The sequence below is a fragment of the Porites lutea genome, chromosome 11 (genome assembly GCF_958299795.1).
Source record: "Porites lutea chromosome 11, jaPorLute2.1, whole genome shotgun sequence".
NCBI lineage: Eukaryota > Metazoa > Cnidaria > Anthozoa > Scleractinia > Poritidae > Porites > Porites lutea.
Window position 1 is genome coordinate 24,213,953 of NC_133211.1, and position 15,780 is coordinate 24,229,732.

The 15,780-nt window shown below is 41.4% G+C and overlaps 2 protein-coding genes across 3 annotated transcripts in view; both read left to right on the forward strand.

The window, feature by feature from the left end:
- LOC140952311 (E3 ubiquitin-protein ligase CHFR-like) overlaps positions 1–14,035 on the forward strand; it is a 33,175-nt gene extending 19,140 nt beyond the window's left edge. The window contains exons 15-21 of one of the 2 annotated variants that reach the window (XM_073401733.1): positions 5,918–6,052; positions 6,869–6,952; positions 8,521–8,591; positions 10,845–10,932; positions 11,240–11,356; positions 11,965–12,040; positions 13,530–14,035. In XM_073401733.1, coding sequence (XP_073257834.1) covers positions 5,918–6,052; positions 6,869–6,952; positions 8,521–8,591; positions 10,845–10,932; positions 11,240–11,356; positions 11,965–12,040; positions 13,530–13,572 — 614 coding nt within the window. In that variant the 3' untranslated portion in view covers positions 13,573–14,035. The remainder of the gene's footprint in view (positions 1–5,917; positions 6,053–6,868; positions 6,953–8,520; positions 8,592–10,844; positions 10,933–11,239; positions 11,357–11,964; positions 12,041–13,529) is intronic. The other variant, XM_073401734.1, reaches the window with a different exon arrangement.
- On the forward strand, positions 3,672–5,125 carry LOC140952885 (uncharacterized). Its single transcript, XM_073402337.1, has one exon. The coding sequence runs from the start codon at positions 3,672–3,674 to the stop codon at positions 4,389–4,391; it is 720 nt and encodes a 239-aa protein (XP_073258438.1). The 3' UTR covers positions 4,392–5,125.
- Positions 14,036–15,780: the final 1,745 nt, after the last annotated feature.

Genomic DNA, 15,780 nt, shown 5'->3' on the forward strand with positions numbered 1-15,780 from the left:
ACAAAGTGCTTAACTGTCTGCAGAGACAAAAGAATTAATTGTTACTTTGTCAGAATCCGTGAAAAACAAAGCTGAACTGTCAAGACTGTTGAACATTCTAAGAACGACTATCACAGGTGGAACAAAAGATAAATTTGATGACCTGGGGATGTTTTTGATATGATGGTGTTGGAAGTGTGACTTCAGTTGAAGGCAACAGCAACTCTGCCAAGTACATTGACATCCTAGAAAATAATGTATGGCCAGTAGTTGTTTAGTACTTAGAAGACAAAGACTACATGTTCATGGATGGCAATACGCCAGTTCACAGCGGAGCACACAATGTAAATAATTATAAAGATAAAGCAAAGTACCCTTAATGGAATGGCCTGCACAGTCTCCAGATTTAAATATAATAGAAAATATTTGGCTTTACATCAAGAGAGAGTTACAAAAGTCCACTGAAAATATCGCTACCAAGAATGACCTTCTTCGTGAAACTGAGACTGTGTGGCGGAAGATCGAATTAGATTGAATAAGAAAGCGTTACCAGCCCATTCCTGATCGCCTAGACAATGTTATCAAAATGACGGGTCATCTTACCAAATACTAAGGTGATTTTAAACTTAAATTTACCGTAAACGAAGTTAAAACAGCGCGCGTAAACGCCGCCATATTGAAAGTGACGAATATATATGTCCCTTGACTGTATATTGATGATGGGTATGATAACGATAACCATAAAGACGATGGTGACGGTATAAAGGGTCAATCACGTTGATGGTGATCGTGTTGGTTATTGTTGTCAGTATTGTTAATCTATTTATCATTATCATTTTTTTATGACAGCTGTGTGTTCCAGCTGCCGTGGAGCACACCACAAATCCCGTAAGGCTCACGGTTTCATGTCTGGAGAGCAGGTAAGCTAGTACACATTGGCCATTCACAGCTTAGTGTAACTAAGCATAGTGTAACTGACCATATAATCAGAGGATGTTTTGATACCGCCAACAGGTGCACTGATATCTATAACAACTGACAACATGAATAACACGTACCTTTGTTGGTTTTCCTGTTTTTTCTTCAATGGGTAGCCATTTGGAATCGTTAAGGTGTGGTCGATTTCCAAGAGGCTTGGGACCTAGTTATAATGATAGCCATGTCTAGAGTTTTCAGATCGCGCGTCGAGAACAATTACTCGACTACATCTGAATGTTTTCTGAATGACAAATTGGTCTTGACCAGTGCTTGAAGAGACCAGCAACAACAAAGATGCGGGGGCACCCTTTGGCAGCGGCTAGGAAACACATATAGAGTTTCCACAGTTACATGTATTGGAGATCTTTGTGGAATTGTTGACGATCTTGTCCATAATTTGCTAATCTATTTTATTACGCTTCAGGATCCTTACTCAGACACCTTGGTGATTGGAGACGAGATCGAGGAGTCTGATTCTGCCACTGTCTCTGTCATTACTGTTTGTAAGGAGAGCACAATGCCAGCCACGGTGTGTGCAGCGGTCTCAAGTACTGGTGAGGGGTCAGGAACAGTCTCTTTGCAGTCACATTCGTCCCAAGCCTCGATACCAGACGAAGAGATTAGTTTATGGGTTGACGAGATGGAGGAACAAAACAGCAAACGGCAGAAATTAAACGAAGCTGTCCACAGCATCTCAGGTGGCCGCTACAGCCCCGTAATGTCCAGCCTGAACACGACCTGGGACGACGTCTCCGACACCCAGCAGCGATATTACATCCGCAAAGCTAAGGAGACTATAGTGACTTCATTGTCGGTCATCACCCCCGGTCAAGAGGAACTGGTTTGGAAGGCGTTACAAACGGAGGTACTTTTGGATCCAAACAGAGACAACCAAGGAAAGCGCAAGCGTTTTGATCCCAACTCTGGTCTTGTCGACATTTTAGTCAAGGCCTATGAGCAAGCAGGTCATTGGCAAACAAAGCAACAGATCCTTTCCCTCTTTGCAGACGACTTTTCAAGAGCTGAGCTTCAAGAGATGATCCCTGGGCTTTCCAAATGGCGCATCGACCAAGCTCGCCAACATGCAACAGAAGCAGGGAAAGGCCAGCCTCTCCCTGAAATTCCTAGTTTCCGTACAAGAATTGAGCATGAAAAGGTGGATCATTTCATTGAATATATCTCCAGACCAGAATTTGTCCAAGACGTGGCGTTCGGGACAAAGACTCTCAAGCTTGACTCGGGGGAGAAAATTGTCATACCAGCAGTCATTAGGACCGTCATTCCTTCACGCATCATCAGACAATATTTAGACTATTGTAAAGAACAAGAGTTCGAGCCGGCGAGCCAGCGTTCTCTCTACCGAATGATTAAAGTGTGTTCGGCCTCTATGCAGAAATCCCTTCAGGGACTTGACAACACCACTGCAGAGGGTACAGAGGCTTTTGATCAACTCTTTTCTATGTTGGAGGCCTTAGCAGATCAGGGCATCAACGTTACTGCCACTCAGAAATTTCTAAAGGATGCAAAAAGGTACTTAAAGAATGATTTCAAGACACATCGGACGAGGAGAACATTGCAGTGATCACTGCACGGTCCACGCACTAAGTGACAGTAGTGCATGGGAGTTCAGGGGCGAATGTGATCATGAACATTGCTACGAATGTGAGCGCTGTGAGAGTCTAGAAGGAGTACTGAAACAGGTGGCAGGGATGCAAGACAAAGCGGACATGACGGAAGAGGAGAGGGTTAGGTGAAGGTTTGAGTACACTGAGAGTGTGCGCAACATACAAGCGTGGAAGGCTCACTTGCTACGGTCAAGTAACCAGGACGAAGCCAAGCAGGATATTCTCGAGAAGCTAGACGACAACTCGTGTCTTGTCGTAATGGACTGGGCAATGAAGTTTCTGCCTGTGCAATACAGAGAACACATGAGTGATTTTTTTGGCAAGAGAGGAAGAAGCTGGCATATCAGTGCAGTAATCACTAGAGCAACAGTGGAGAGCAAGCATGAAGTCGAGTGTTTTGTACCCATTTTCAACAACTGCACCCAAAATAGCTTTGCAGTTCTTTCAATAATAGAGGACTTGCTGCAAAAAGTCAAACTGGAGTATCCAGGGGTGACAACAGCCTACCTCCGATCGGATAACGCTGGATGTTACCACAATGGGCCTCTGTTGTTAAGTCTTAGAGAAGTAGGGGTGAGAACCGGTGTCAGGCCAGTGCGATATGATTTCTCAGAACCACAGGCTGGCAAGGACATTTGTGATAGGAAGACTGCTGCTATGAAGGCACACATAAGGCGCTGGGTCAACGAAAAGCACGACGTCGTCACTGCTGAAGATATGAAAGCAGCACTAGAATCCCATGGAGGTATCAAAGGGTGCAGAGCAGTGGTCGTTGAGGTGGATACGACCAGGGAAAGAAACAAAGATAGCAAGATACCAGGCATTAGTGTGTTGAACAATTTCCAGTTTGAGGAGTGTGGCATCCGTGTGTGGAAAGCGTACAACATCAGCCCTGGACGCCTCATCCCTTATAGCGGTCTTGGAGTTACACCACAAGGAGATACTGGAGTAAGGGTGGTAAGGCCATTTGGTCAAGCTACACACAGGGGAAGCGTGGGTGAGAGCGTCAGGCACCAGTCCGAGATCTACTCTTACCAAGAGACTGGATGCGTCCTCACGTTGAAGACCCAAGCAGAGGCAGACAACCATATGGACACGGGCAAGCACCGTCTTGAGGTGGACTGTGAGTCCATGTATGACCGCGTTAGGAGGAAATGGGCGGGAATTGTGACAGGGGTGACGTTCGCTCCGGATGTGCCAACAACCTCATCGCAAGGTGAGAATAGTGGCAGCGCTTTCAGAGAACATGACCCTAGACCATTGGGGTGGGCTCTGAAGGTAACAAAACGACCCACTAGAATGACTGATAACGTCAAGACCTTCTTGATGAAGAAATTCGAAGAGGGTACAAGAACTGGAAACAAGGCCGATCCTGTACGGGTAGCGAAGGAGATGAAGACCCTCAGAAATGAGGACGGAGAGCCCACGTTTAAGCCTGAAGAGTGGAGGACTGCGCAGCAGATCAGTAGCCTGTTTTCACGTCAGACAGCGGCGCTGCGTCATAGGGGTATTGATGCGGAGGAAATCTCGGAGGAAGACATCGAGGCTGCCGAGTCGGAAATAGCGTTTGACACCCTTAGAAGTTTGGTGATGGATGATATGGGCAAACCAAGCCATCCAATCATCGTGGGCATTAGCAATATCTGCGAACTTGTAAAAAACAAGAAGCTTGACTCACTCAAACTGACAGCTCTGAAAGAAATCTGCAATCAGCTACACCTGACGACAAGCGGACCACTGTCAAGAAAAAAAACTTTCTTTGAGGCCATTCAAAAATTCTCTGAGAGTTGCACGTGTTTTCAAAAATAAAGTTACATGGTTTTAGTAGGGAGGATCTCTATGCTTCTACCCCAATCTTCTCCATTGGGGCCTTTTAGATAGGTACAGGGAGACCCTTCGATAACAGGGTTTATAAATACTTGTAAATTAAAAAATCGTGAGCAATATAAGACTGCAAACTGAATGAATGCTATGGTAAACACAGTAAAACAAAAAACTGCAAGGATTTTTACATACTGCTAAACACCAGCTGTCCGTCGCTATGCTTGAATGCTATCATGGATGAAACCAATTCGGTTTTCTTCCTAGACAAAAGAGCGGTGCCGGAAGATTTCAGCAGCAATGCACACGGATTGATCAACTTTAGTAACGTTGTGTCAAATCTGTTACGTTATAATGCATTAAGTTTCGACTCACTAATTTGCGCATCTGTTCGAATTGCATTTCCTCTGCCACGAATTGACTGTCATTTCGGCAGCCTGTTTGCCTTCCATCACACGTGGAGAAAACATTAACTCTGTTAGTCTCCAAAACTATTCACTACTTTACAAAACACAATCTTGAGCCTGTCTGGCATATTAATTTGCATGTCCATGTTTAGTGAAATGACAGAATTGTTATGTTCGCCCCAAATTTGTGGACTGTCAACGTCTGCAAGATCGAAACAACAATTAGTTTCAAAAACAAGAACCTCATAAAAATTAATAATTAATTACGTGCAGGGTTATCATCGCTTGTATATAATATCAACAGACAGGTGAAGTTTTCCCGGGGAACTTCGACAACATGCAAATTAGTTAAATTTGAAGAAAGCTTACGGGAGGACATTTTGACCTACCAAATGACAAAATAGGCCGATGAACTATGGCCACTTATCTGAAAAAGTAATGTTTTTCTCTTAGTGATAGTAAGGAAGCCAATAAACGCCTGCAACAAGTCGCAAATCAAGCGTGAAATTTTTCCCGGAAAAACTACAACTATGCAAATTAGGAAATTAGGTTAAAGTTATGAGAAAGCTCACGCGACGAGATTTTAACTTGCCAAATAAGAGTTTGCGTATTTGTAAAGACTTTATGACAGACTAATAAAAAATAGTTTTGATCTGGATATAAACTGCCGCACTTTAGAGAAAACCAGATTGGAAAATTGCCAAAATTCTTCTTACTCGCGATAGCCACGAAGTGATGATATTTGGAACCGCTCCAAAGTAAGTTATTTTTAACCAAATTCGTTTATATTGGAGACATGAGCTGGTTATAGGCTGGAAAGTATGTACAGTTCGTATAAATGAATAAGGCTAATGCCAAGTAAGTAAAATGCGTCGTGGAAGTTTACCTAAATATTTCGTCTCACGTGGGCAAAATAGCACCAAAAACTAGGGGGGTGGTCAAAATTCTAAGAAATTAATTTTATTTTACTAAAAATACCACCGATCGTAATCTTAACTGATAGAGAAAAAATGCTGAAAATTTGGAGGTAATCGGCCGACCTCGATCCGCGGACCCTGCCTGGTCCTTAGGGACAGTGACACTTAAAACAATGATACTGTTTTTCAGGTACATCAACGAGCATAACCCTCCCAGACTACACATGTAGTCTAGATCAAGTGCATGTGGTGTGTCATTGCTGTATACAGCTCATGCCATACGACTGGCCTGACTCAATAATAGCAAGCGTACCAGCACAGAAATGTAAGTTTGAGCAACGATTAAGGCATGGCATTAGTTCTGTGTATTTGAGTTAATCAGTTCAATTTTAAACTAAGTATCTTTAGCAAGTCATTTGTTGTCCATCATCGTAGATACTCTAAGAGAATTCATAAATATTTGACCTAGCAACCTCTGCATTGGTAGACCAAGCCCAAACTGTGGTGAAAGATAATAGGGAGTTTACGCAATGACGTTTTGAAGGACTTCTTGCTCTCTGGAGCCATGATTTAGGAAAAGCGTTTGGGCAAATCATCTCTTTAAGAGTAAAGACACTTAGCAATGCTTAGTCATGTCAAATCATATTAAAAGAGAAAAAGGCTTATTTCCGGTTGACATGCAATGTTCAAAAACATCGCTGCTTAAACTCCCCGTTAGACTACGAGTAGTCCCCCATTTTTCCTCAGGGATAGTAGAGCGAGCGAAACGCGAGCGCGCGTGAAAATCACCCTACGCGAGAAAAGGCAACACGCGGCTCGCGTGGGGTGATTTTCACGCGCGCTCGCGTTTCGCTCCCTCTACTATCCCTGAGGAAAAATGGGAGACTACTCGTAGTCTAACTCCCTGTTGACCAGTGCTGAGGAGTGCTGAGGAGTAAGAGTTTTTTTTCACACTTACATGTATCAAAAAGTAATCGGCTCCTGGTATCATCCATTGCACTTCCTTCTCTGCCCCATCCTGGACATCGCCTTGTTTGAGAGAGGCATGTCTTATTGCAATACTTTACACTGTAAGCCAGAATGTTTGAATATTATTCTTTATTTTTATACAGTATTTTCTTTTTTTTTTCAATTTCGTCAGGTGAAATATGTTCAAAACATTATTGTCATCTTTTATTTGGTTGCCGCAAGGCTGGATGTCTAGGATGCCTCAATAAATTTAAAGGTACACTGATGTATCTTCAATTTTGGTTTCAAATTTCGCATTTTATGGTACGGTTTATTATAAATAAACTTCATTGTAGTTCACGTTAAAATAAGATAACATTGAGGGTCTCTCTCTCTCTCTCTCTCTCTCTTGGCCTTTCCTTAGAGGAGGGAAGGGGTGGAAGTTGAAGGTACACCTTTTTTTTAAAAACGCTTCTGACTAGAATGGTTATCATAGCCCTTCATGAAAAAGTGCGCTGTCCATACAGCGGCCGATTTTTAAATTGAGTTATTCAAACTGTCCACATTCAATTTGTACCATTTGCATCAGCTATGTTGCTAGCGGGTTCTAATTTTTGGGATTTTTTCAGCCATCTGCGAAAATAAGTGCCCGCAAATAAAAATTACCACAAACATTTTTCCCACAAAAATTTACTCCAGTGTAAATATTCTCTAATTTAAATTCGCCACACAAAAATACAGTACTAAGAAATCGTCTGTTCAATTACAACTTGCCTCTTTCGTTCAGAAAGAAAGCGGTATGCAATGAAATGCTGGTTTTACATAGTACAAGGTACGCACACAGTAGTTTTGTTTAAAAATATGTTTTTCTATTGCACGTACTCAAAATATCATCAATACTAGGTAATGGGTACTTTCTGAAAATCGCAAAAATTAATTCCGAGCAAGAAAAACCAATCTTTCCTAATCGCAAAAGTTAGTTCTCGCAAAACACAAAAAATCTCTAACCCGCAAGAATTTCGTACCACACGGTATAGTATATACTTTTATACTTTGTCCTATTATTTTTGAAGATGTATTTTGCTTTAACAATGTTGGTTTATGTAGAACTGTTTCTTTCAGATTGTGACCTTTCAATATGTGCTTGTTTGCTTAATTTATGAGTGGTGAATTCCACTGAGAAAAACACGCTGCAAAGCATTCTATTTAATAGAGTTAAAGAGTAAATGAGTTTGTTGGGTAGAGGCATTACTTCGAGTGGATACGTTTGAAGTGCACATTTTTATCGTAGCACCTTAATCTTAAGCAAAACTGAGGCCTCAAGAAAAGACAGTTAAAAATGTTTTTCAAGAGCGCTCCCCCCCCCCCCCGGCCCTATCAGGGGGATGACGACGGCAACAAGAACGTCAAAAAAGCAATAAGTTGAACAAGCAAAACAACAACTTGGCACCTGCAGACCACTTTTTGTTCAGTTCTTAGTTTGCCGTCACTGTATGACTATGGTGTGAAAATGCCTAATTTCTCATTTAACGGAAGATGTAGGTCTTGAATATGGTTCTTAGGAAGTAAACTCCAGGAGAGATCGCTTACTTTTGAAAAAGTAAGCAAGTTGGAATAATTGCGGTGAAGATTACATGTTGAAGAACGCGAATTCACTTTTTAAGCGACGCTTTTACCCGCGTCGCCGCCGTGGTATCTTAACAACTACCTGTTATCTCAACGTGTGCACGGGTTTTCTCCTCCCCGCCCCTGTCTGATCTGCTGGTGGCTTTGTCTTAACATTACAACAGATTTTATTCCTGCAAGAGCAAATGTTTTATTATTTTAATTTCAAATTCGTTTCAGACTTCAGGGTTGGAGAAACCAATCTTTCATCATTGATAAACAACAACCTTTATGAATCCAAAATACTAAAGGTAAGAACAGATTTCATTCAGGTTTACATTCTAGTAGTTTATATATTAGTGATTAAAAGTTATTATTATTTAGATCGTTGCCATGAAAAATCTGGTTTGGATAATATAACATAACATTTCACAAAGTTTTTTTTCTAGATTCTTGACCCTTCAGGAATCTTAATACAGGGCTGTTTCCTAAGGCCCGGGATCCGGTGATTTCCCCCGGCTACTGCATGTGAGCGTTATCCCTGGATACTTTCATAGGAAAAAAAGGACAATAGACCCCAGAGAAGTTTCTAGCTTTTCAGTTCCCCGCCTACATGTACTTAATGCATATACCCGGCAAGGCCAAGTCTTACTGTCATCCCTGTTAATTAGTGGTTTAGTTTAACAAGCTCTAGGAGTATTTCAGAAATTTGATTCAAATTAGTTTGGAAGATAGGCCTTTGCTTCTTGTGCCCTTCCATAAGCGATTACCTCCCTTTAGCGACCATCTATCCAAAACACTGTTTTTCCCAGTGAAAACCCTATAACAAGAACCTCTCTTAAGCGAGGGCGACCACTTTTGGTGGTGGTGGTTTTGTAATTTTTCATTTTTAACCTCTTATTGGCGACCATTTGACGCACTATGGTTTGCAGTATGTACTACACTACTAAGAGCATACGAAGAGCTTTTAACCATAACATTGAACTACTCGTATCTTGACTGACAAATTGCATGTAAGAAATACTATACTACCAAAAAGTCAATGTCTCGGGACCTCTTCTTGAAAAAGATTCTTGAAGTTTGTTTCCGTGTGGAGCAAGGGTGGCGGAGTGGTGAGAGCACTCGCCTCCCACTGTGGGTGTAACGATTCATATTCCTTGCGATTCAATATTATTCAATTCGATTTCGATTATTGTCTTTCGATTTCGATTATTTCGATTCTATTATATTCTATTATTTCGATTATATTCTAACAACATGCAACAACATGCAACCCTAAACCCTCAATTTGAGAATAGTAACAGGGACAGGAGGATTCACAGTCGCTTGGTTCGTCGCCATGTTTTAGAAGCTGACAAGATGGTTTGCGTTATTTGGAAATTCTCAAGGGGTGGTTGAAGAGTTCTGGATTCTGATTTTACAATATAATAACTCACTGAGGGCACCCTGGAAAAGGTATGCAAAAATCGAAACAAAATCGAAATGTGGAAGCAAAGAATCGTGAATCGAACCGAACGGTCATAATCGCGATTAATCAAGAATTCGATTAATCGTTACACCACTACTTCTCGCCAATGTGGCCAGGGTTCGAATCCCGCGCGCGAGTTCGATTTGAAATCACAAGTATGATTTATGACCAAAATTGAACGACACGAAGTTCAATTACCACTTTATTACATCCATTTTGAAATCGCAGAATTTAGTCAGTACTAATATTTTATTGATCGAGTAGCCGGTTTCTTAAAAGCGGAAACAGAAAGGCTTTTTCATCTCATTTTGTATTCGAAACAGAAATTATGCGATATAGAACAAAAATGGTGCGATTTAAAACAGAAATGATGCGATTTAGAACATGAATGACGCAATTTGGAACAGATGCGATTTAGAGCAAAAAATGGTGCGATTTAGGGATAAATCACACTGCTGAGAGCCAATCAGATTGCACGGATAGCCAGTGATTTCAAAGAGAATGTAATAAATCAAGAATTCGATTAATCGTTACACCACTACTTCTCGCCAATGTGGCCAGGGTTCGAATCCCGACGTCGACGCCATATGTGGGTTGAGTTTGTTGTTGGTTCTCTTCTTTGCTCCGTGAGGTTCAGTTTTCTCCGGGTACTCCGGTTTTCCCTTCTCCTCAAAAACCAATACTTCTAAATTCCAATTCGATCTGGAACGCACGGACATATTTAAACGATTTCATAAGAACTCCTAACTGCTTCGTGGGTAAACAAATTACAATTTACATTTTTTTAATTCTGGTATTCAACCACCTCCCGTAAGCGACCACTAAATTAGACAACGAGCAGTCTCTCTTTTTTCTGTAGTCCGTCGAGCAAAACGCGAGACACGCAACCTCGTTTCGCGCGTCTCGTGGCTTCGCCGCTCGCGCGCGCGTGCACTCCCCCTTACTAAACCGGAAGAAAAAGAGAGACTGCTCGCAGTCTACCACTAAATATTTTTATTTTGGGTGGTCGCTTTAGAAGGTTTGTTTGTACTAACAATATGCTGCATGCTCATCACTGTTAAAGTAAAGAAATGTTATTTTACTTTTGTGTCAACAGGATTATCTGACAGAGCAAAGCCTTAGCAAAGAAGACTTGGTACAAAAATGCCTTCAAAAGTTGGATGCTAAAGAGTACTCCACTATTGGTAAAATAACATTCACTTCATCTTGGGAGACACCTATTAAACGGTGCCTGAGTTAGACATGATAACAGCGGCTATGTCAGGCTGTTTGTTGCCTTTTTGCCCAGGTAAAAGGTACTAAAACTGTTTCCTGTTGACTGTTGCTTTCTATGGCAAGAATGGTAATAGACTGAGACTTTAAAAAAATTGGGCAAATTTTATCAAGTTTTAATGCCATGTCTACAAAAAATCACTACATGCAAACTCCAACAGCAAACAGTGTAAATATGACTCTTAACAGGAGATTTTTGGTTGTATGCTTGGTTTTTAGATGGGGCGTCCCACAATCTAACATCCTCCACAGTTCTCTGCTACAGATGTGCACTTCGTAACCTACAGGAGCTCGCGTACCAGTTTCGCCGCGACATTCCGAGGGATCAGTTACCCGGTGAGTCTAAACTGCCTTAAAGAGATTATATTAGCGGACCAAACGAACATCTTCTCTCCAGCCAAACACTAAATTTTTTACCCCTGTTTTCAGACCTTCATTATTCGAACCCATTTGCCTTTCGCTAGCCTGATAGCAAGCTCTGTTCCTTGGCGCTCAGGTTGGGGGGGGGGGGGGGGGAATGATAGCCTGTGTACCCCCCTCCCTTGAGGAAAAAATCGATTTTTCCTGAGGGAAGGGGGTTCTGTACACAGGCTAGAAAAGGAGGGATATTGCACCCGCCTAGGTGTATTTCGCTATACTATATTCCGAAACATGTTTGAAATTGTAAAAGTTTGTTTCTAAACGGGGCCCTTGAAAACGTTTTTAAAATTCCTTTTTGTCAAGCTACTTTAGTTTTGGAAAGTTCTTGGAAGTTTATACTAATGCAATAGATGAATACAGGAATCGGTTGTATTAACTTATAGAATATACCGAGGTTGCTAAATGTGGCTCAAACGGATTTCAGTGACTTTTGGACGCAAAAATTGCTACAGCATAAGCATTTTCCTCTTGTATGAAAACCAGGTAGTTACCAGGTGAGTCATTGCCTGTCTGTTAAATTGCAGATGCTGTGAATTCCCGTGTCGATTGCTACTGGGGAAAAAACTGTCGAACACAAAAGACAAAGCCCCTTCACGCCAGGTAAATCAACAGGAATTGCAAAACACCAGAGTAATACCTCATTCCAAAAACAAAAGTGGTGGCAATATTTGCCATCGCTGTTTTACGGCGTAACTTGGGAATTTAAGATATCACGACAACAACGAGAAGGTCTAAAAGCAATCGAGAATTAGCAAAACAACAACTTTGCATGTGCAGCACACTTCTTCGTACACTTTTCTTTGCCTTCAGTGTACGACCACTAGGTGGAAGTGTTCTCTCTTAAGATCGTGCTTTGGCCATCTTACTGCAAACGGCCAACCGATGTTTGTCATTAGCGGTTTCACATTATCCGTCTGCCAATATTTGGGAAAGATTCGGGGCTGGTAGCTCGCGGCTGTCATATTTGTTTTAATCACAAAAAGAATTCTAAAAAATAGTATTTGCTATTTGTATTCACGACTACGAGACGGTAATTGGTGTGCAGTTAGAAATGTGAGCCTGAGCGTTTATTACCGTCCGAACAACATAAAAAGTTCATCATCAATTTAACTAAAGAATGATATACAAATATTGCTAAATAAAGTCACTCAGGCTAAACTAGTCACGTATGCCGCCTGATACGAAGACCCAAAAACCCTCTGGGAAAGATAGAGGATATTTGCCTAGTCCCTAGGCTTCATTTTTCCTCGCGGCCAAAGCGTTTCGGGTCACGTGGTCCATGCGAAAATGTGGTCCATGTGAAAATGTTTCCCGCCCGTTCGCCTCGGATACGTCACCGAAACGAATTGACCGAGAGGGACTGGGAAAACGCCGTACAGGGACTAGGCAAAGAGGATATTACATGGCCGCGCGGGGATAAGCGGGGATACGAATTTTATCTTCAAGTGCTGAAAGTACGAGTGAGAGTGGGATCGAGTGATCTCCAACGAGTGAGAGATCTTGCTTGAACTGACCGTTTCCATCTTGATTAGGCCAAAGTTTTAAAGAAAGTTTTCGAGGTGGTAACCTTTTTAAGAGCTTAGCAATGTTTTGAATGAATAAAAAAACAATATTGTGGTCGGCTTTTGTATGATGTGAAGAATTATGCAGATCTTGGAGGCTGCTATCCACTTCGCCCTTCAACCTCGGTGGATAACATTCTCCTGATTTGCAGAATTCTTAACATCATACAAAAGCCGAATTCAATAATCGTTAAATGTATTCAAGAAGAAGGTCGAAACGGCACCCTAAAGCCATGTAAGTTAAACGAGGATAAGTTTAAACGGAAACACTTCAACGGAGATTTATGAAAGCGTCTCTCGACCGAGCGCGAGACGTCGGGAGCGACTTGATATAGAAACTTTGGGTTGGCGTTGATGTCCTAGAAGGGTACCGAACCAAAGCTGTTACGAATATCACCAGATTAGCCACGAAAGCGATGCAATGGAGGTATTCGTAATAGCACCCTACGCTTCCATGTAATATAAAGCTTGGATATGATAACCTAGCACTATCGTGTTAAGCAAACTCAGTTGTTTCTTCATTGCAGTCGCTTCAACCACATATGTGAACAGACGCGATTTACATCGTAGCCACTGCTGATTTGTTATGACGACCACTGGATCATAATCTCACTTCTCTCTTTAACGTAGAAAGTCATTAATTTTGTCAACAATAAAATCCTTCCAATAATACCTGAGTTTTTGAGGTCATGTTCTTTAGACCCCCTTATTAGTCTTTGGACAGCTAGTATTCGTTGTTGTAGCTTTGTTGTGTTAGTCTACAGGACAGTATTAGACTGCAAAACAGTCGGGTTTTTTTTCTCAAAATCAGTAAAGCAATCGGTAAAGCGTGGCGTAATCTTTTCAGCCTCGTTACAGACCTTTTGTTTGACTGCTCGCACGTACTTGAATACGCAAAAATACGGACTGTTTTGCAGTCTAGGACAGTATACGTTTCTGGGAAACTGCCCACCTACCCCTGCCCTGAGCCAACATTTTGCCCTGGGGAGGCGTAAGTAGGCAGTTTCCCAAAAACGCACTTTAGCGATCCGCACAGTCTTGGGAAGAATAAAGAAAACGAGCGAGTAACGAAAAAAATGGGGCGGCGGTTGGTGGATGGTGTGAGACTAAAAGGAAACCTAGTTACTAACCTACAATGAGCAGGCACCTTAAAAATACGTTGAAGATCCCCGCAATGAGCTAAAGTGGAAATACGGAAGACATTAAAAGATCAGGAAGACAAATTTGTCGAGAAGCGGTAAGGATGTGTGTTTTAACGTAACACTTTTAGTGTACTGTATGACAGCCTAAGTGATGACAGCAATACTAAGATTTATTACGCTTGTAGATGAGTTTAATAATTCATGTAATGATGATGATGATGATGATAAAAAAGTCGCAAAAACCCTTTTTGGATGGTCTTCCTGTGTTAAAAACTTATACGAAAACAATCTGGCCCTACTCGACACGTGTCATTATCTGTCATATTTTTTTCTTTAGCTCTTTATAGAACATTGTAGGTCATTCAGTGCAGCTCATTGTAGGTCATTATACACTTAGTGTCAGGTCCCGAGGGAAACAGTTAGTTTCCCGGGGGACCTGACATTAAGTGCTTTGTTATATTTCTGGACTTCCACTTCAACAGCAACGAAAGAATAACTGGAGCTAACCAAAACAGTCCACTCTGTACTTATAAAAACACAAATCTAATTCTCAAAACCAATGAATGAATTCGAAATGAATGACTTACAACAAAGTACTTTCCTAAAATTATCTGCATCTTTTTCCTCCACTAGTTGCTGTTTCTCTTCTGGGATAACTTCTGGGATAAAATCGTTGCTTCTTAGCTTGAGTCTTCGTGTTTTTGTTGTTGTGTTCATTCACGGTAAAGAAAACTGGCAGTGTTTTTCCCGCCTTTTGTCACTCCACTTTCCACCATGCTTTGATCACGTGCCGAGCGGGGTACACCATTGCTTAATGTATCACGATCGAGATACATTTGACTTTATATAGTATAGTGGCCACTATACTATGTAGGAAAGATAAAGGAGACTATTTTTCCCGAAACTTCGTGTACATATTAAGGACAACAAAAACTCAACACATGGTAAGTTTCATCGATTTTTATTTCCATTTTCTGGCAAATTTCCTGACCTAAACTTCGCCCATATGTTCTCTATATTTACTCATGTTGTATGAAACCCGTACGTGACACAAATAGTGAGCCTGGGTTACCTGTGGTTTACGAAGTGAAGACTCGGCGAAGACCCCGTGCGACTGCTGTCCTGGTCTTCTTACTGATGGAATATTGGAGCCCTATGCAGGGTAGGGTGGCTTTCGGTCGCCAAAATTTATGTAGAATAACAGCATTCTATTCCAAATAAAAGAGGAAGCTAAATTAAGTGGCAAAAGAGAGCTTCGAACCTCGAAGTGCTACCTCCAAAATCCATCGCCTGTACCACAGGGGATTCAACTATTGTGTCAATATTTTATTTTGTTTTACTTATTTTTAGTGGCAAACGTAACCGTAAATGCTTCCCAACAGTGCTTAACCCTATTGACGATAGTCAGTGCACATACTCCTACGGGGTGCAAAGAAAGTCAGTTTTACGGCTGGCCATTCGGGCAAGTTGTTGCTAGTATGTACTAGCCCAAGAGTCTTTTTAACTAGCCCTAAAATGTTTTTCATAAGCAGCATTGATTACAGTTCTCCTATAACGAAATTTTTTTTTCTGGGCGATGGAATCTAATGTTGACCATAAATAACACATTTTCACGAAGAAAGAGATATCGCATTTA

What these genes read in the sequence shown, in the direction of transcription:
- LOC140952885 (XM_073402337.1), top strand. Translation starts at nt 3,672, where the DNA reads ATGGACACGGGCAAGCACCGTCTTGAGGTGGACTGTGAGTCCATGTAT.